The sequence below is a fragment of the Macrobrachium nipponense genome, chromosome 24 (genome assembly GCF_015104395.2).
Source record: "Macrobrachium nipponense isolate FS-2020 chromosome 24, ASM1510439v2, whole genome shotgun sequence".
In the NCBI taxonomy this organism is placed as follows: domain Eukaryota; kingdom Metazoa; phylum Arthropoda; class Malacostraca; order Decapoda; family Palaemonidae; genus Macrobrachium; species Macrobrachium nipponense.
The window spans coordinates 66,408,474-66,429,660 of NC_061091.1; the positions used below are offsets into that span (position 1 = coordinate 66,408,474).

The 21,187-nt window shown below is 40.9% G+C and overlaps 2 protein-coding genes across 2 annotated transcripts; both read left to right on the forward strand.

Annotated features, from left to right (window-relative positions):
* Positions 1-5,902: 5,902 nt before the first annotated feature.
* On the forward strand, positions 5,903-10,049 carry LOC135205715 (mucin-19-like). Its single transcript, XM_064236794.1, has 2 exons — positions 5,903-6,046; positions 6,882-10,049. Exons 1-2 carry the CDS (start codon positions 6,026-6,028, stop codon positions 9,594-9,596), a joined length of 2,736 nt encoding a protein of 911 aa, XP_064092864.1. The 5' UTR covers positions 5,903-6,025; the 3' UTR covers positions 9,597-10,049.
* A 5,332-nt stretch (positions 10,050-15,381) lies between these two features.
* LOC135205716 (mucin-19-like) lies at positions 15,382-19,858 on the forward strand. The gene is made up of 2 exons (XM_064236795.1): positions 15,382-15,437; positions 16,892-19,858. The coding sequence occupies exons 1-2, from the start codon at positions 15,417-15,419 to the stop codon at positions 19,595-19,597; spliced, it is 2,727 nt and encodes a 908-aa protein (XP_064092865.1). The 5' UTR covers positions 15,382-15,416; the 3' UTR covers positions 19,598-19,858.
* Positions 19,859-21,187: the final 1,329 nt, after the last annotated feature.

Below are 21,187 nucleotides of genomic sequence, written 5' to 3' on the forward strand. Positions count from 1 at the left end.
ATACATAAACGGACGCAAAAGTAAAAAAATGACTAAAATTCACCGAGTTTTGTTTTCGACTCCCTGTACTATATTATCCGAAAAAGAGACGGATTACAAGATGGATGCCTATTCTCGGTACCATCAATTCCCGCGCACAGACAGACGCACAGAAGAGTTTTTTGTCTTATGCTTTTATCTCCGTCAATGCCAGATACCTATCATTGATTGATCGCCTTACAAAATTGCTACGGAAGGATTTTTGCCGGTTCCAAATTCTTCGGTCCTTAGGTTACCCGTCGCTGTTACAACTTTTTGCTTTTCCAGAGTTTGTTTCCAAAGAGGAGAAGCGAGGGATTTTACTAGTACGTTTCCAGGGCCTTTCCAGATCCTCTAGGATTCAATACCGTTGTTATTTTCGTTTCTATTGATTTCGAAATCATTTCGGAGACAACCAGAAGGAAAGGAAAGCAGGCAACTTATTTAATACGCAGTGTTTTATTCTGACCGACCACCTTTCATCTACGGAGATTCTACAATTGAGACGATTTTCTTTTGAATTCAAAAAACGTCTCCCTGTAACTCTAGGCGACGATCAAGCAAGAAACCTCCACTTCCTTTGTTTCTTGATGAAACTCGTTGCTGGCTACGAATGATTCTAAAAGTACTCGTTCTAGTTCTCTGCCTTTTAGGGCTGAAATAACATCTCCCTCACATAAGAGCCGATCCGCCTCCCCTTGCAACTTCGAGTCGTGCTTCCACGAACCGTTTCTTGCCTGGAATGGATACCGTCTCTCGCTCACGCTACGTCAATAGATGTTTCTGTGTTTGGACGACGACAAGCATCTCGCTTCTCCGACGACCCCCCCCCCCCCCCACCCCAAAACCCCCCACGAGGAGGGCGTCGCACTCCTCAGTCGTGCCTGAGGTAAGTGGCTGCTGTCAATAGATCAGTCACGACTGGACATTTCGTCCCTAGGGACAGGGAGCTTAGCAACTGCAGAGCCTTCTATCTCTCTCTCTCTCTCTCTCTCTCTCTCTCTCTCTCTCTCTCTCTCTCTCTCTTATATGCAGCACAGTTCAGTCACCAAGACAATTCTCTTAAAAGGAATTTATATACGCATATATATCTAATAAAAGGAGCCTACTAAAACGCCAAAATATAGGAAGTTTATGGGCTCCTTTTATTAGATGGAATGCTGTTGTATCAGAACATTTTTACCAGTCACGTCTATGTATATTTATATATATGATAATATATATAATTTATATTGAATATATCTATATATATAATTACAATACATACATGATTTGCCTCTGGTTTCGTAAGACGGGAAGACTCGACAAAGGCCTTGGTACAACCTCACTCAATTTATCTCGACTGGTAGGAGGAAGGATCTTGGCCATTCTATTTACAATCTGGAGCCCTGTGAGTTTTATAGCATCCTTGGGCGAGACTGTCTTTCCAGTTTTACTCGGTTTTATTTATTTACTTATTATTGGTAATAATTCATTTCTTGCGGCAGGAACTGTCGAAAGTCAAGAACTGAGTTTTCCACATAGCGCCAGCATCGCCTAACTAATTTTGACCGAAAAATGCAACAATTTTAAACCGAATCGTCGGGAAAAAAAGTGTCGACTGTTTCTAAGGAAATCAAGTACATTGAAGACAAAATCCTCCTCAGTTAAGATGTAGAATCCTTGGGTCTACCTCCCCAGCTCGTTTAACCAAAACTTCAGGGTGTAAACAAATGAAGGTTCCGTTTTAAAATAAAATCTCAACATTTTTAAAGACCGAAAATCAAATATTATGGTTTTGAAAATGTAGGTAATCGTGGCTAAACTTACAGTAACAGTTTTGAACCTGATCCTAATACATCTGAACTTTATCTTCGACCAGTAAGACACTTAACGGCTGTTGAGTGAAATCTTCAGTATTTCACAATCACATCTGTATTTTCTAGATCTGATGTTCGGCAAAAAGGAGAAAATGTGTGTATATATATATATATATAAATATTATATATTATATATATATAATTATAATATATATATTAATATATATGTGTGTGTGTGTGTGTGTGTGTGTGTGTGTATCTATGTGTAAATAAGGTAAAATCCTCGAGGGTAAGTGAAACAATGGAGTAGCCGCCGCGAGGCCTTTCGACCCCTCGTCCTTAGTAAAGGATTATCGTGGAATTTGCCTTCATTCATATAATTCATCACGTTCCAGATTTTCGCGATTCAGTTATTCATAAACATATCTAACAAAAGGAGCCCATAAAAACGGCAAACTACAGAAAGTAAGTACTATATTTCAGAGACTTGCGTCTCACTCCAGGGCGGTAATGTTGCATTACCTGCCTGAAAAGCAAGAGACAGCAGTCTCTGGAATATAGTGATTACTATATTTTGGCGTTTTTATGGGCTCCTTCTATTAGATGGAATTCTGTTCTAACAGAAAATTATTACCAGACACACACACACACACACACATATATATATATATTATATATATAATTATATATATATATATTATATATATATATATATATATGTATTAAAACTCTTTCTCAAAATCTCCAACACTCTAAACCTGACTCGTCGAAAGCTAATGTGCCAACAACATTACATCTTACCAAATGTTTAGCATTTACCAAAAAAAAAAAAAAAAAAAAAAAAAAAAAAAAAAAATAAAAAAAAAAGCTTTTTACTCTCATTCACCCAAACACTGACGAACATCGCCAATCAAACCTTCGAACAATCTCACACCGATCTAGCCACAAAAACTGTTGACGGGATTATTCCTATTTTATTATTATTTTTTTTGTTTTTTTTTTATTTCGCGTTCCGCGCGTTGTTACGGAAACAGCTTTGCATCCTGCAATTACGAAACGTTGAATTACTAAGAGTAATTTTTCACGAACTTATTTTGTGCTGTCATTGATGACAGGTCTGAATAAATATGCTGTATAGAATCTACTGGTCACTTTTAACCAGATTCCTACGTATGTAATCTTATGTAATGCATTATACAATACTTTGTTACCATCATGGGATTAGTTCAGTAACTCAATAACAATGATTGGTTGCGTTCAGCAGATTAAAACGAGAGACTTTATCGTCCGGTGGACGAATAACAGATGCTGGGTCGCGTTCATTGGGTTAAAAAAAACTCTCATTATCATTCAGTGGATGAATAACAAATGCTGGTTTGCGTTCACAGGGTTTAAAACTATAACTGCGGTCAGTGCAATGATGTGTTTCGAAAGATTGTCATTACTAAAAATTTATACATTTGTTTAAAGCTGTTTAAAGATGCCTGCTTTTATTTCTAACATAATCGATGTTTATTCCTCTCTCTCTCTCTCTCTCTCTCTCTCTCTCTCTCTCTCTCTCTCTCTCTCTCTCTCTCTCTCTCTCTGATGACTGAAGCGCACTTGAATTCTGTGAATATCTGCCTGGACACCACACGTTCAGTCATATTTTACTGATCGCTTTTGGGAACGTTTCTTTTGCAATTCAACTGAAGGAGAATTGGCCAAGAAACAATGAGAGAGAGAGAGAGAGAGAGAGAGAGAGAGAGAGAGAGAGAGAGAGAGAGAGAGAGAGAAGTTAAGTAGTTTTATATAACAATATGTATTTCATAAAAATCAAAAGGCATTTATTGCAATACTGAGAGAAAGAGAGAGAAGTTAAGTAGTTTTATATAAAAATATAAACTTCATAAAACTCAAAAGCATTTATTGCAATACTGAGAGAGAGAGAGAGAGAGAGAGAGAGAGAGAGAGAGAGAGAGAGAGAGAGAGAGAAGTTAGGTAGTTTTATATAAAAATATGTAATTCATAAAACTCAAAAGGCGTTTATTGCAATATTGATGTCCCTTTCCATCAACCATTTTACGAGCAAAACAACCTCGCCACCACAGAATTTCGGATCTCGTACCTCAGCCTTAAAAAAACACACTTAAAAAAATAAATAAACGTAGGTGACTGGGTGGAGTACACACATACATACCAGTCTCAGGAGCGGCTAAAAAGCGCACTAACATCTAGAATCTGTTTAGAAAAAGGAATGACTGCCTTCTCAAGCAAATGCTGAAACTCCTTCTCTCACCAGAGTAAGGACAGCAGGAAATCGTTTATGAATTGCTCACAGTTCACAGAGGAAAGATAAAGAAATGGGTAAATAAATCAGGAAATACAATGGTAAATGTACCTAAGAGAAAAGGAGTTCTGTTTCGAAAATAATTTATTTACCTATCTTTCGCTCTTATTCTCCCATTACTTTTTTACTTTGCTGAAGAACGCGGTGCATCAAGAGGATATTATATGTTTGTACATATAGATGTATGTGTGTGTTTGTATGTATGTATATAGTACAATTTGCCTGTAACAGCGACGATATTCTTATAGTAAATCGAAAACGACAGCGACATTCCAAACAAGATGGAGCAATGGCTTCAGTCACCCAGGCTCCAAAACGAAATCCTTCAAGAGATCTAGACAGTTTTAGGATAGTCAGTATGTCATGCTGATTCTCAATAGCGTCATGAAGTGTCCATCGATCAGGAATAGCCTCGTGAACACAGGCAGCAAATCGTTGATTGTTATCCTTTTCAACGTGGGATCAATTTGGCAATTTGTCGGGGAATCAAAATGGTAAAGACGCTAACCTAGAGGAACGCCAAGACGTCAGTGTACAATACATTCAGTTACGATTTTCGATAAGAGGAAGAAGAAGAAGAAGCATCAGCTCAAACGTCAACAGAGGCGTTCAAATCGGAGAGACGCTAACCCAGAGGAACGCCAAGACGTCAAAATACGAATTACGTTGGGCCACGATTTGACAAGAGTTCGAAGAAGACGAAGACGATGAAGAAGAAGAACCTCAAACGTCAACAAAGGCAAGAGGAAGAGCTCAGGAGGGACCTCTCGGTCTCTCGGTGTCTGCTGGACGACTGGAACCGAAAGGCCTCCTCGATCTCCTCCTCCTGAGGAACGACGTTATGTTCTACTTGTTTCTTTTTCGGATCCAGGGCAAGGTAACGAGCTACGCCCCAGGTCCTGACCTTGAGGAGGAACCTATTGGTAACTGTACGCAGGCTCATCCCGTGTCCCTCCTGTCCCTCCATCAATAGTCTTCCTCTCCACCCCCCCCGCACCTCCCCCTTTCCCTTTCCCTTCCTCGTCCCCCCCCCCCCCCCATCCCCCCCCCCCCCATCTCTAAGATTAGACTTTCTTACGCCTCCCAGTCCGAAGTCTCACTTCCTCCCTTTTCTAAAAGTTGTAATAACGAAAAACTTACTTATACATGGATATATATTATATATAAATATATATTATAATCTATATTTTTATTAATTATATATACTTTATATATATATATATATATATATAACTATAAGTATATATATATATATATATAGATGTGATATAGTATGTATATATATTATTATATAATTGATAGATATATTAATATATATATGATATATAATATATATAATATATATATACTTGTATATATATATATATATATATATATATATATATATAGTATATATATATATATATATATATATATATATATATATATATATATATATATATATATATATATATATAGTATATATAAAAGAAGACCGGATTGCTTAACGATAATTGCGAGTAAATGGGACAAGTTTCAAAAGAGTGCTGGGCAGCCGAGGTCACCAGGGAAGGCAGGATTCCCTTATGGTCCATAATCAACGAGGTGGAGGGGGAGGGGGGGTGGTGGAAGGGGTGGTAAATAAAAACAACCAAGGGCAAGGGGTTCCTTAGAGAGAGAGAGAGAGAGAGAGAGAGAGAGAGAGAGAGAGAGAGGTCCCTCTGGACCCGACCTCGTGCCTACACCCAACACCGTGTGTGCATCCGATGGTCATCTCCAATGCCACGCGGCGGAGGCACGCACGCACGGACGAACGAACGCGTTTCGGGACAGGCAGGTATAAAAGGCTAAAGTAAATCAGATCTGGATACACTTAGGTCCCAGCCCATCCGCCACAGACATGGCGACGTGGATTAGCTTAGTAAGTAGAACATCTTTTGGTTTCTAAGATGAGAAGAAGTTCTCTCTCTCTCTCTCTCTCTCTCTCTCTCTCTCTCTCTCTCTCTCTCTCTCTCTCTCCTATTTCTAAGTTTCTGACAAAGTGCAAATGAGTGAACCCGACCACATTTTGACAAGAGCAAGTGATTTTCAAGAACTGAAACCGTTTTATAAGTAAGCAAATGCTTTTTTTCCATTAGACAAAAATGAGGAGAAACCCCGCTGGAAACGGTCTGATGAAATTGTCAGTGAGTCTCCGATGGACATCATCAATTGCGAAACTAAACACCCCATTCAGGGATTCTCTGAGAAGCCCATAAGATGTTTGTCTTCTCTCTTTACTATTCTGTGTTCATCATTTGACTTGCTCTCTCACTTGTTTCTCTTTTCCTTGACTGTTTTCTCACTGGTAACAAAGTATTTGAAATATAACAAAATTCATATTAGAATCATAAACCCAAGTTGTCTATGTATTGCATTCAATTGTTTCTCTAGGAGCAAATTCGACAAACTTGCTTTTCCCACTATTGTCATCTCATCCTTGGCTGATTTCCATACTTTTGATCTGATAAACTAATGTATGCTGTTATATCAGAAATTTATACAGACTTTTACCTCTTCCAAAGACATACAGATCTGTCAAGCAGTCAGACATAAATACATATTGCAATCCAGTTCCATATTAGAGTACATGCCACAAACCACCTGACATGGCGAGATACTGGAAAAAATCCTCTCTGAATATTATATCAATGACCTTTCAAACTATTTGGAATAGTTTCCCCCTAAAATTCATACAATTCCTTTTCCCCCTACAGGTGGTGTTGTCCTTGGCGGTGGTTAGCACCCTGAGTTTTCCACAGCCAGATGCCGAGTACCAAATCCCAAACGTCGGACTCGGATCTCGCTCCCAGTATTACGTTCTGCACTCCGATGGCTCCTTTAAATATGGCTACGACTCTGGAGATGGTCTTTACGAACAGTCAATGGCTCAGGCCCCTGGAGAAGTATCCGGAGCATTCGGTTACAAGGACCCTACTGGAGCAGATATCAAGCTTGAATACACAGCTGATAAACGAGGATTCCTGCCACGTGGAGGACATCTGCCGGTGAGCCCTGAAAGCACTTTTGGTGCTAAAGTAAGAAAGGTTCCTGGTTCCCCATCAACAGGATCTGCTGCTAAGCCATACAGTGCCCCGGCTCCATCACCTCCTGCAGCTCCAGTTCCTGCAGTTCCAGTTGAATTTGCTGAAATAAGGAGCTCTGCTGGAGGTGACGGAAGTTACAGCTTCAACTACGAAACCTCTAGCAGTTCTCGCTCAGAATCTGCTGATCCTCATAATTCAGTAACAGGACAATACTCTTTCGTTGCTGATGATGGAATCAACCGTGCAATCAATTATATTGCAGGATCAGGCACTGGTTACATTGCTGAAGGGGATTCACTCCCTGTTGGGCCTCCTGTCCCTGGAGCTGAAAGTGGTATTCCCACTGGCAGGATTCTTCCAGTTCTCTCCGAGGAAGAGGCCAATGCCCTTGCTGCAGCTACATCCTCTGCATCCTATGCTGCTCCCCAAACAAAGTCAGCAACGTCTGCAGCTTCTCCATCCTCAGCTGTACCAAGCCCTTCATCCATCAGTGTTGCTGGTACAAGGTCAGCAGGTACTGCTTCAAGAGATGCTTCCTACTCCTTCAGTTATGATGCTGGAGACAGTGACAGATCTGAAAGTGCTGATGCTGACTTGAATGTCAAGGGAACTTACAGCTTTCTTCCACCTGAGGGACACAGACTCACAGTGAATTATGTTGCAGGATCTGGTACTGGATTTGTTGCTACAGGAGATCACCTTCCAGTAGCTCCTGATGCTGATACTCCTTCTAGAGTGAGGGGAGTAGTCCCTTCAGCAGCTGTTGACGTTTATTCTTCTCCTTCTTCTCGTCCATCTACAAGAGTCACAGCTGGTGCTGCTGCATCAGCTCCTGTTGAAGTGGCTCAGGTAAGAAGCTCTGCTGGTGATGATGGAAGTTATAACTTTGCTTATGAAACATCAAGCAGTTCTCGTTCAGAATCTGCTAATGCTCACAATTCTGTCACTGGACAATATGCCTTCGTTGCTGATGATGGAGTTAATCGTGCCATCAAATATACCGCTAATGCAGAGACTGGCTACATCGCCGAGGGAGATTCTTTACCCATTGGTCCTTCAGTGCCAGGAGCTGAGTCTGGCATTCCCACTGGAAGAATATTGCCTATTCTCTCAGAAGAAGAAGCAAATGCTTTAGCTGCCGCCACTTCTAGGTCTAGCTCTCAGACCACCACTGGACAATCATCAGCTGCATCTGCTGGTGTTGTTGCTTCTACCAAATCTGCAGCTTCTCGTACTTCTGATGCCTCCTACTCTTTCAATTATGATGCAGGTGATAGTGCACGATCTGAAACTGCTGATGCAGGCCTCAACATTAAGGGGACGTACAGCTTTGTACCACCTGAGGGACACAGACTCACTGTCAATTATGTTGCAGGATCTGATACTGGCTTTCTTGCCACAGGAGATCATCTCCCTGTAGCTCCTGAAGCTGCCTCTGCTTCAGCAGTTGCCGGACATGCTGCTGCTCCAAGCGTCACTGCATATTCTGCTCCTACTTCTCATTCATCATCAAGGGCTCCACAACCAAGTGCACCAGCTCCTGCAGGGGCAGCTCAGGTGCGAAGTTCTACAGGCAATGATGGAAGTTACAGTTTTTCTTATGAAACCGACAGTAGTTCACGCTCTGAATCAGCTGATGCTCAAAATTCGGTAACTGGACACTATGCATTTGTTGCTGATGATGGAATCAACAGAAAAATCGACTACATTGCTGGTTCTGGAACTGGATACATTGCTGAAGGCGATTCCCTGCCTGTTGGACCCTCTGTTCCTGGTGCTGAGAGTGGTATTCCTACAGGTCGAATTCTGCCAGTTCTTTCTGAAGAAGAGGCCAATGCCCTTGCAGGAGTTAGTGCCACCAGTGGTGTTTCTCCTCTCCTGAAGGCAAGTGCTACCAGTGGTGCATCAGCAGCACCTGCAGATGCTTCATATTCCTTCTCTTTTGCTTCCGACAGTTACTCTCGAAACGAAGAAGCTGATGCTGATGGAAATATTGTTGGATCATACACTTACGTCGATGAAGATGGAGAGGAACACACGGTCAAATTTGTAGCTGGTCGAGAGACTGGTTTCTTGCCAGAGGGCTACCCTACACCCAGTTCTGCCAGTGCTGCACAAGCTGCTGCTTCTTCTAGAACTGCTGCTGCTGCGACTGCAGCTGGCACTGGTGCTGCTGTTTCTGTATATTCGGCCCCATCAGCTGCAGGGAGCTCAGCAGCTGGTGGCAGCTCTTCAGCAGCTAAACCTGCAAAGGCTTCACCGTCTCAGAGGACTTCGCTGTCAGCAGGTCACTCAAGCCGAGTGGTCGGGGATGTTCTCCTTCACCAGTACGATGCCGTGAACAGGGATAAATATGGCTACGTCTTCACTGCACTTCGACGCTAATTATAGAGCTTTCTTTCACAACCAGTACTGAGAAATCTTCAAGATATGTACCCATTCGACTAGTCTATTACTGTTAAAATTCCTCCCTCACATCCCAGTGTGCAACTTCTTTAATATCTTTCAAAGGAAATGTTCTCCCCCTCCATCATTTCTGCCATGGCCTCACTGACGACAGCGGACCGTTGTAGGACTTTGGACGTCTAGTGCGCTTTCCACAGCAGCGTTGTATATAGATATCACGATTCCTCATGGAATGTAATCCAACGAGAAGCAAAGTGTAAAAAAAAATTTATAAAAAAAGATGCAACTAACGGAAAATGAAAAAAAAGAGACACAAAACATGTTGTGTGAAATAAAATGAGTCTGTTCACACTGTTTTTCTATTTGCGCCCTGTAAGGATACTCCAATGGTCAAGTTGTTTTTACAGAAATGAGAATAAAAAGAAAAATGGACTTTGGTTTTCATTTGTTTTATCACGCCTCATCTCCAGATTCTGGTTTCAAATTCTACTTTCAACTTTTCATCAAGACAAGAACACCTCTCAACAAAATCCATCGTTTCTTATAATTCTGAAGCCAATATGAAAGTGCAAAATGAAATGACAGAGTGCCAAGTACTTTCTTGTATTTAACACATCTTTGGAGCACTAAGATGAGCTAAATACATAAAATACTTGGCAATCTGTCATTTCATCTTGAACTTTCCAAGTGCCCTCAGCTAATAAACAAAATCACGTGCTTACTTTTGGGAACCTAGAAACTCATTTCCTTCTTGTCCGAATCTTTCCTAGACAGCCGATGACTGGAATGTTCGTGAGGACAATAAATGTACCTGCATGGGGTATTATTTTCAGTACACTTTTACCCATAATCTAAACATTCTTACTTAGAATACACGACGTCCTTCTCAAGTTTAAACAGTTATTGGCAACAAACGATCTAGGCGGATAACAATAGAAGTATATATGCTTGTGTATACAATTATACGCGTATAATAAATATATATATATATAATATATATATATCAAACATATGCATATATATATATATATATATATTATAAGAACAAATTCTAAGCAATCTCACGAGGACTCATTTTAAGTACTTCCAGATCCTCCATTAGTATGTCCTCATGTATTATAAGACTTCTTCAAGAACAGGTAATAAGGGCCTGAAATATGAGTGAGCACAATCATGCTATTCTCACAACGAACAAAGTCGAAACATTTCAGAATGTGAAAATGTAAAGAAAAAAAAAGGAATATATATTAATATATATAATATTATATTATAATATATACTATATAATATACATATATATTCTTGATTCTTGAGCTTTCGTTCTCTGCTACCTTCATATCGACCCTTTTCGTTATTAAAAAAAAAAAAAAAAAAAAAAAAAAAACGAATGAAGCGTCAGACCTTAGAATCAAAAAGTGTCCTTAGTAAAAATGAAAAAGTCTAATCATAAGAAATCTTGTCTCAAAAAAAAAAAAAAAAAAAAAAAAAAAAAAAAAAAAGTCACGAAGCCATCACCCTGAAATGCAGAGATTTGTCTATGGGTTTATTTTAGGCCTCTAAAGACAGCAGCAGAATCCAGACTGCAGACTCCAGATTGCAGGTTCCAGATTTCTCTAAAGAAACTTCTGCTTTATCGAACAATTTGCTCGCTAAACAAGTAGGGCGGCGAAAAAATCACTGCCTCATGTATCATGATCAGTTATTTACTGGTACAGAGAGGGTTCTTTAGCGGTGGGAGGCTGAAACAGACATTCTTTGGAATATTGAATTCCAAGTCAATGGCCCCCTTTCATCTACTGAAATAATAATAATACTAATAACAATACTCTTCTGCAGCTTGACATTCAGATCTAAATCACTGGGAAGTATTTGATCATTATTTAAACCGAGTAATTATTCGTTCATTGTTTTGGACGCAGAACTATACAACCTGGCGTCACAAATAGACTTCCTAAAATAAACACAAATTACAGATGACAGAGAAACCTAAAGTCATTTTCCAATACTAGGTTTCTCTCCATCATTTGTCATTCGCGTTCATTTTAGCAAGACGGTTGGCGCTTCCCTAGAGCTGGATAGAAAGACTGGGGGAGGGGGGGAGGGGAACTAAGACCAAAATGACCGCATTCAAGTGTCAGTTTCTAGGCGAAAGTTGCCTCTGCTACGAGACTCAGATTTCAAGCAGCGAGGAAGAAAATTGTCCATCCTCCCGAAGTTCGGAAATAAAATGTAGAGAGAGAGAGAGAGAGAGGTATGCATAAACGGCATGACCTACGCACGTACCCAAGTTATGTCCCTATTACCCAGTTTGATCCTACAATCAAATGGCATAACCATGTTTCAGAAGCGGTTCATTGAAGTACAACCTCTCAACAAGTGAGTGTTAGTGCAATGAACAACGCAACTGCATCCACGTTATTGATATCCCAGGATGTCAAGCACAACAACAATGACAACTATTCGTTCTCTCTCTCTCTCTCTCTCTCAATATGGGAGTGAGAATGCATATATATTTCCACGTAATATGTACGACTAAGTTACTAATATTCCTACAAAATACTTCTATATGTCAAGAGGTATCAGCGACTCACCTACAGGACAACTGGAGATCTCGGATGATCTTTCAAGAGCTAGTCGAAGAATATTTGTTTTTCAGAACCTTAACAATAAAATATGAATAACGAGATCTTGAAGGAAGTTCATTTGTAAAACCAGTACTACATGAAAGGCCCAAGAGTACAAAAGCAAAAAAAGTTAAATGCGATTTGACCTAATAAAAGAGCAGTGAGAGTTTAACCATCTTACGAGGCCTACACTTTCATGTAGAGAGTAATCATTGACCTAAGGCATCTCCACAAATACTGGATAAGCACGTATTCTAGCCCTACAGAGGGACAAACAAATGTCTGTGACATTCCATAAATAACTGTCAATCTTTGACTCTTTCTAGCCATGGAGGCCATGTCACTTCGAGCTCTGTGCTGAATAACATTAAAATACAGCCATTAACACACGGCTTATTAGAGCCAACAATGGAGCCGAGAAAGGATGAGACAGGCAGGCAGAATGAAGAAGCCTTTGTCGCTGTACACCTCAGCAATTTCCCAGTGATAAATATAGTTTTGTTTGTTTGGTTGTTTGCATGGTGTTTTGACGTTGCACGGAACCAGTGGTTATTCAGCAACGGGACCAAGGGCTTGACGTGACTTCCGAACCACGTCGAGAGTGAACTTCTATCACCAGAAATACACATCTCTAACACCTCAATGGAATGCCCGAGAATCGAACTCGTGGCAACCGAGGTGGTAGGTCAAGACCATACCGGCCACGCCACTGAGGCGCTGATAAATATAGTTGGGAAACCGTAGAGAGGCGAAGAGCGTTCTCCGACGTGTCTGAGGGAAAATGAGGGTAAATCGTGTATGAATAAATGAGTCAAACGACGAGGCGTTTATTTCTCGCCCAAGATCGCAAGTCTTACCGTTGATGACATTCGGGATGACTGAGTTTCAACGAAGGTGTGTTATCAAATGTTCTGTCTCGCGAACATTAAAGATAATATATCCAGCAATATGCCGTTGTCCTTAAAAGGGGTGACCCCATTAAGAACAAAACATCCCTGCAACAACAGTACTCCATCAGCTGAGAATTGAACCCACGACATATTCTTGGACTCCAAGCATCTATTATATATAGTATATGTTTCCGGCTAAAATGTATTTAAAATGTAATAAGTGTCACAACCTTTAAAAGTCTTATCATGTAGTTGAGAACCTAACAGTGTTTACCTTCAACTCCCCTTTGTATATCTTTGGTGCAAATGCTTTTAGTCATCAATAAACTACTATGGAGGAAACGTCTCTAAAGAATCTTATCGAACAATTTCCTCTCTTGCTTCTGGAATATGACGGCCATTCTATCCCAAAGGCTCGTCTCCTCCATCTAGTCAGCAGTTTCTTTGTCCTCTTTTTTTTCTTTCCAATTATTCTGATTCACACACTAACCGTCAACGAAAAATCACCCATTTCCTCAATCAGACCCAACTATCTCGAGACATTCTGATCCATCTCTACCTCTGTGCTAACCTTTCGACCGCCTCTCCTACACATCTGCACATTCCTCACTCTTTCATACCTTCTAACTTCACGCACACTGAGCATACTTGAGAGATTCAGTCTGTTTTTTCTTTAGGCCATATTTAATGTCAGCACTTTACTTCCATACCGGAGTGTTGGCTACAAACTCACTTCAACAATCCCACATCCTCCGATTCACCTCAGACTCACCACTTCTCTCAAATGCATCCGTCCTTCCAACTTACTTGCAGATGTAGTACGTGTTCTCATTCCTCCGTCATTCATTTCAACACCAGATGTTCCACCTTCCAAACATAACATTCATAATATTGTACATATTCCCGTCAGTTCTTCCTTAAGCACATACTGTTGAACTCTTCACTAAGTTTCTTTGTCTCAAAACAAGTTTCCTTTGCAACCAAAAGCACTCCACATTCAGTTCAAAAACCCTTTCTTTGCTCCTTGCCATACAAATTTGCATCCACACTTAACACTTTCTCAACTTCTTTCTGACTGCGACTGCCAGTAAGACCACTCATTCCCCTACCGGTCATCCTAAGTCATGTTAAGTCCCACAATTCTTAATGTCACAGCTTTCACCTCTGCTCTGATGACTGGAAATTTTTCCGTCATCCAGAAACACCATACACACTTTGGTGTACACCTCATACATCACTAATGTAGTACTGCATTTTAATATATATACCTATAAAATTCAAGTGGTTAGCATCTCCGCCTCATCATGACAGGGTACCCAGCGTCAAGTATGATAAGTTCAGAAACTCTTTAGACCAGTTCTGTTATATCCTACTTTCCCTACACTGACTTAAGTAATAAATTATATTTACGGCAGTTAGTCAATTACTGTGGTGTGTTGCAGCCAGGTTCGAGAATGACATACTATATATATATATATTTATCTTATATATATATATATAGATATAATATATATACATAATATATATCTATATAATATATATATATATATATATTTTATATATATAATGATAATAATAATAAAAGGAGCCCATAAAAACGCCAAATTATAGAGAGAAAATACTATATTTCAGAGACTGCTGTCTCCCTCTTCAAGTAGATGAATGAGAAAAGTTACAGGAAAGGTGGTATTTATACCAAGTCTCTGAAATATAGTATTTTCTCTCTATAATTTGGCGTTCTCATGGGCTCATTTTATTAGATGGAATTCTGTAGTAACAGAACATTCTTACCAGTCATATATACACACACACACACACACACACACACACACACACACACACACACACACACACACACACACACACACATATATATATATATATATAATATATATATAGATATATATATATATATACACAAACGAAGACATCATTCAATTGTATTCTTAATAGACAAATGTGTGTGTTTGTGTATGTTAGAAGAAACTACGAGTGCAATATTCTGATACTATACGACACATCGCACCAGCAAAAGGAACGAGTAGCGTCTGCTTCAAAAAAGAAAAAAAAAAAAAAAAGTCAAAACTCAGTGACCTCGTCTCGAACTCGTTCCCTCCTAGGGCTCGTTTGGAGGGTTGATGGAAGCGTCTCTCTCTCTCTCTCTCTGCACCCGATGGTCACCTTCAGTGGTACGAACGAACTAACGAACGCGTTGCGGACGGGTATAAAAGGCTAAACTAAATCAGATCTCGACACACTTGCGACGAGACTGATCCGCCACAAGCATGGCAGACTGGATTAGCTTAGTAAGTAGAACATCTTTTGGCTTCTGAGATGAGAAGAAGTTCTCTCTCTCTCTCTCTCTCTCTCTCTCTCTCTCTCTCTCTCTCTCTCTCTCTCTCCTACACCCACTGAAGATGACTAAGCACTTAGTATTGATGCATAATTAGAAAAATAGGTAATCAGGTTAGAGAGAAAAAAAAGACGGGTAACTTGTGCAGCAATTTACATAAATACCCTAAACTCTCTCTATCTCTCTCTCTCTCTCTAGTTTGGTATTCTCTAGTGTTATAAATACTTACACGCACATCTACACCAGTCAGACTGTCAGAGTACCCATTTAAACAACAACAAAACAAGAAAAAATGAGTCCAGATAAATTCATATCATTTAACAGCACCTCAGTAATTACTGTGTGTATTACCATCATTGATTTCTAACATTAAAAACGTCAGGAATTCGTCTTTCCAAGCGCAAGAATTCATTTTCGCTATTCGTCTACAAACTACTTTGTTGTTGGTGGTGGTGTTGGAGGGGGGGAGGGGGGGGCTGGTTATGAAAGCGTAAAAGAATCTGAAAAAGGTGTTTCGCATTGAGTTAAATATACAGGAATTTGAGGATAGGATATTTATGATTTATTTATTAGAATGAAAATGTAAAAAATGAATAAATGGGCATGTTAAACAGTACAGACAAATTATTTCTAATTAAATACAGCGTAGCTATTGTAATTTTCATTGGTGAATCAACGGGCTATTTGACTGAGGATTTTAGCACGGCCCCCGAGTAACCTGGATCACACCTTGTTTGTTCAAAATCTTTCGTTGAATTTGCAAAGGAACGGTACCTGTTGAGTTTTGCACGAATGAGCACCCATTTTTTTGTCGTCCTTCTTTCAGTCTCTCCCTTTTGTATGTTTTCAAATCATTTCTCTTCATTACTCATGGAATCTGATCTCTTTCATGCATTTTCCTTAAGAATATTTGACTGGCTGGAAACAGGATAACATTATCACCAGCACTGATAAGTCGATGTGATCTCTGGCCCATTCAATCAAAAAGCAAACTTTTCTAGAAGCTAATCCTATTTAAAACCGGTACAATGTAGATTTAGGGCGCTGGAAAGGCAGAAGTAAATAAGCAGCTAAAAATACCAATCTGAATTATCTCAATAATTTCTATTCTACCTAATTTACCTCATTATATACATGTGCTCTGTTCTCTTCTTTTTTATATCCCTTCCAGATTACTTTATTTCGTACAAGAAGTCTAATGTGGGATCGCTTGCTCAGATATTTTATTCACACACCACCTACTGCACTATATTTGAACTGATAGTTACTGTTCCATGGAGAGGACATACCAACATCCTTCCTGTGATGGAAACGAGAATAGACTTTACTTAAAAAATAAATCCCTTTCATGATATTCCCCAGATGAACTACAAACATAAAAACTATACCATTAAATTTCCCCTACAGGTGGTGTTGTCCTTGGCGGCGGTTAGCACCCTGAGTTTTCCACAGCCAGATGCCGAGTACCAAATCCCAAACGTGGGACTCGGATCTCGCTCCCAGTATTACGTTCTGCACTCCGACGGCTCCTTTAAATATGGCTACGACTCTGGAGATGGTCTTTACGAACAGTCAATGGCTCAGGCCCCTGGAGAAGTATCCGGAGCATTCGGTTACAAGGACCCTACAGGAGCAGATATCAAGCTTGAATACACAGCTGATGAACGAGGATTCCTGCCACGTGGAGGACATCTGCCAGTGAGCCCTGAAAGCACTTTTGGTGCTAAAGTAAGAAAAGCTCCTGGTTCCCCATCAACAGGATCTGCTGCTAAGCCATACAGTGCCCCGGCTCCATCACCTCCTGCAGCTCCAGTTCCTGCAGTTCCAGTTGAGATTGCTGAAATAAGGAGCTCTGCTGGAGGTGACGGAAGTTACAGCTTCAACTACGAAACCTCTAGCAGTTCTCGTTCAGAATCTGCTGATCCTCATAATTCAGTAACAGGACAATACTCTTTCGTTGCTGATGATGGAATCAACCGTGCAATCAATTACATTGCAGGATCAGACACTGGTTACATTGCAGAAGGGGATTCACTCCCTGTTGGGCCTCCTGTCCCTGGAGCTGAAAGTGGTATTCCCACTGGCAGGATTCTTCCAGTTCTCTCCGAGGAAGAGGCCAATGCCCTTGCTGCAGCTACATCCTCTGCATCCTATGCTGCTCCCCAAACAAAGTCAGCAACGTCTGCAGCTTCTCCATCCTCAGCTGTACCAAGCCCTTCATCCATTAGTGTTGCTGGTACAAGGTCAGCAGGTACTGCTTCAAGAGATGCTTCCTACTCCTTCAGTTATGATGCTGGAGACAGTGACAGATCTGAAAGTGCTGATGCTGACTTGAATGTCAAGGGAACTTACAGCTTTCTTCCACCTGAGGGACACAGACTCACAGTGAATTATGTTGCAGGATCAGGTACTGGATTTGTTGCTACAGGAGATCACCTTCCAGTAGCTCCTGATGCTGATACTCCTTCTAGGGTGAGGGGAGTAGTCCCTTCAGCAGCTGTTGACGTTTATTCTTCTCCTTCTTCTCGTCCATCTACAAGAGTCACAGCTGGGGCTGCTGCATCAGCTCCTGTTGAAGTGGCTCAGGTAAGAAGCTCTGCTGGTGATGATGGAAGCTATAACTTTGCTTATGAAACATCAAGCAGTTCTCGTTCAGAATCTGCTAATGCTCACAATTCTGTCACTGGACAATATGCCTTCGTTGCTGATGATGGAGTTAATCGTGCCATCAAATATACCGCTAATGCAGAGACCGGCTACATCGCCGAGGGAGATTCTTTACCCGTTGGTCCTTCAGTGCCAGGAGCTGAGTCTGGCATTCCCACTGGAAGAATATTGCCTATTCTCTCAGAAGAAGAAGCAAATGCTTTAGCTGCCGCCACTTCTAGGTCTAGCTCTCAGACCACCACTGGACAATCATCAGCTGCATCTGCTGGTGTTGTTGCTTCTACCAAATCTGCAGCTTCTCGTACTTCTGATGCCTCCTACTCTTTCAATTATGATGCAGGTGATAGTGCACGATCTGAAACTGCTGATGCAGGCCTCAACATTAAGGGAACGTACAGCTTTGTACCACCTGAGGGACACAGACTCACTGTCAATTATGTTGCAGGATCTGATACTGGCTTTCTTGCCACAGGAGATCATCTCCCTGTAGCTCCTGAAGCTGCCTCTGCTTCAGCAGTTGCCGGACAAGCTGCTGCCCCAAGTATCACTGCATATTCTGCTCCTACTTCTCATTCATCATCAAGGGCTCCACAACCAAGTGCACCAGCTCCTGCAGGGGCAGCTCAGGTGCGAAGTTCTACAGGCAATGATGGAAGTTACAGTTTTTCTTATGAAACCGACAGTAGTTCACGCTCTGAATCAGCTGATGCTCAAAATTCAGTAACTGGACACTATGCATTCGTTGCTGATGATGGAATCAACAGAAAAATCGACTACATTGCTGGTTCTGGAACTGGATACATTGCTGAAGGCGATTCCCTGCCTGTTGGACCCTCTGTTCCTGGTGCTGAGAGTGGTATTCCTACAGGTCGAATCCTGCCAGTTCTTTCTGAAGAAGAGGCCAATGCCCTTGCAGGAGTTAGTGCCGCCAGTGGAGTTTCTCCTCTCCTGAAGGCAAGTGCTACCAGTGGTGCATCAGCAGCACCTGCAGATGCTTCATATTCCTTCTCTTTTGCTTCCGACAGTTACTCTCGAAACGAAGAAGCTGATGCTGATGGAAATATTGTTGGATCATACACTTACGTCGACGAAGATGGAGAGGAACACACGGTCAAATTTGTAGCTGGTCGAGAGACTGGTTTCTTGCCAGAGGGCTACCCTACACCCAGTTCTGCCAGTGCTGCACAAGCTGCTGCTTCTTCTAGAACTGCGACTGCAGCTGGCACTGGTGCTGCTGTTTCTGTATATTCGACCCCATCAGCTGCAGGGAGCTCAGCAGCTGGTGGCAGCTCTTCAGCAGCTAAACCTGCAAAGGCTTCACCGTCTCAGAGGACTTCGCTGTCAGCAGGTCACTCAAGCCGAGTGGTCGGGGATGTTCTCCTTCACCAGTACGATGCCGTGAACAGGGATAAATATGGCTACGTCTTCACTGCACTTCGACGCTAATTCCAGACGCCTTGTCCAAATATAATGTTCTTGCTCATTACGGTTATACATAGCCCAGTTACAAAAGTAATATTCTCCCTGTACTTTTATTCAGAGGGAAGGTGGAAAATAACTAAAAAAAATGCAAGCAAAACAAAAACAAAAAAGTTATATGGTGTGTAAGACTTAATGGGTATAGTTATATTCTCTCAAGGCGCCTCTTTATACAGGAATTAAAAACATGTTTATAGTGTAAATACATCAATAAAGCATGAGGATTGATCACAGTTTTCTATATCCTTTCTCTTTGATTTTGTCTTTACGTATATCTATAGCAGTGGGAAAATATTATGACATATATGATCTCACTAACTATAACAAAATGTTTGACATGATTCTGCATTCTGAGCAAACACAATATCTATGGCTCTCATAGTTTTTTCAAGGAAAATGTAAGGATACAAAAATCTTTGTATCATCTATACAGTACTATTTCTTCCCTAAGGATAACACTGGAAGGCAAGAATAAAAAAACAGCAATATGGTATACAAAAACCTATTCTGAAAGTATTTCACAGGACATCTGTGACGCTTTGTAAAAAGTTTGCAGACAGCAAGGAATTTTCCATGTTGTCGCCTTACACTGTAACTCAATAATATTACCAGAAGATTGTCAAGAAAGGCAGCTAATCGCAAATTCATGGGGATAAGTAAGCTTCTACGGATAGAGGGGACTGGAACGTGCATCCAGCAACTAGCAAGAACCCTTTTACAAGTTTTATATGTGTTATAGGAGAGACTAACACTAGATAATGGATATAGAGGTCCAAGAACACATGAGCAAAAACAAAATGTAGAAGCTGGTGCTACGAACAACGAGTTAAGCCAAGAACGTGATCAAGGCCCAAAAATAAAGATAAGATGCACAAGCAAACGTAGATGCACTAAATGTCATAAAGAAGAGACCTTACATGGACCAAAATATAAAGGGGGGGGGGGGGGGGGGAATGTGGTTCTTGAGAAGAGACTAGAATCCAAACCTGACGCAGATACAGAAAATGTCGCCGAAAATGGGTTGATGGAGGCCAATGTCTGAACGACGATATTCGAGGGTGTTGGGATGATTCGAGATTAGTCTGAAGGGCGCAGAGGCTCCCCCACCCTCTCCCCCAAGAAAAAAAATTATGGATTTTGCAAGATAAATTTGACGCAAACAACTACTACAGTGAGAGAGAGAGAGAGAGAGAGCTCTCTACAAGAGAGGACCCAGATTGAAAAACAAAATGCAACAGGATAAATGGCCGAGAACAGGAAGACTGTTCTGAGGAATAAGACAAAATCAAGACCAAAACTTCGAGGCGAAGATAAAAGAGAAAACAGATAACTTAGGAAAGATGCAAGATTGAAATCTGAGCCAGATAAGATACAGAGGTGAGAGAAAATCCTAAAGCGTAAACAAGACACCGAATTTTTAGGGAAAAAAGGACAGAGAGAGAGAGAGAGAGAGAGAGATTAAAGTGGAGAGGAGCAGAGAGAGAGAGGAGAGAGAGGGGGGAGAAGCCGTAGAGAGAGAGAGAGAGGAGAGAGAGAGCAGATTAAACCCGGAGGAGA

Coding starts and splice junctions, on each gene's coding strand:
- LOC135205715 (XM_064236794.1), top strand. CDS start 6,026: ATGGCGACGTGGATTAGCTTA. Junction 6,047..6,881: donor TGGCGACGTGGATTAGCTTA/GTAAGTAGAACA, acceptor TTCCCCCTACAG/GTGGTGTTGTCCTTGGCGGT.
- LOC135205716 (XM_064236795.1), top strand. CDS start 15,417: ATGGCAGACTGGATTAGCTTA. Junction 15,438..16,891: donor TGGCAGACTGGATTAGCTTA/GTAAGTAGAACA, acceptor TTTCCCCTACAG/GTGGTGTTGTCCTTGGCGGC.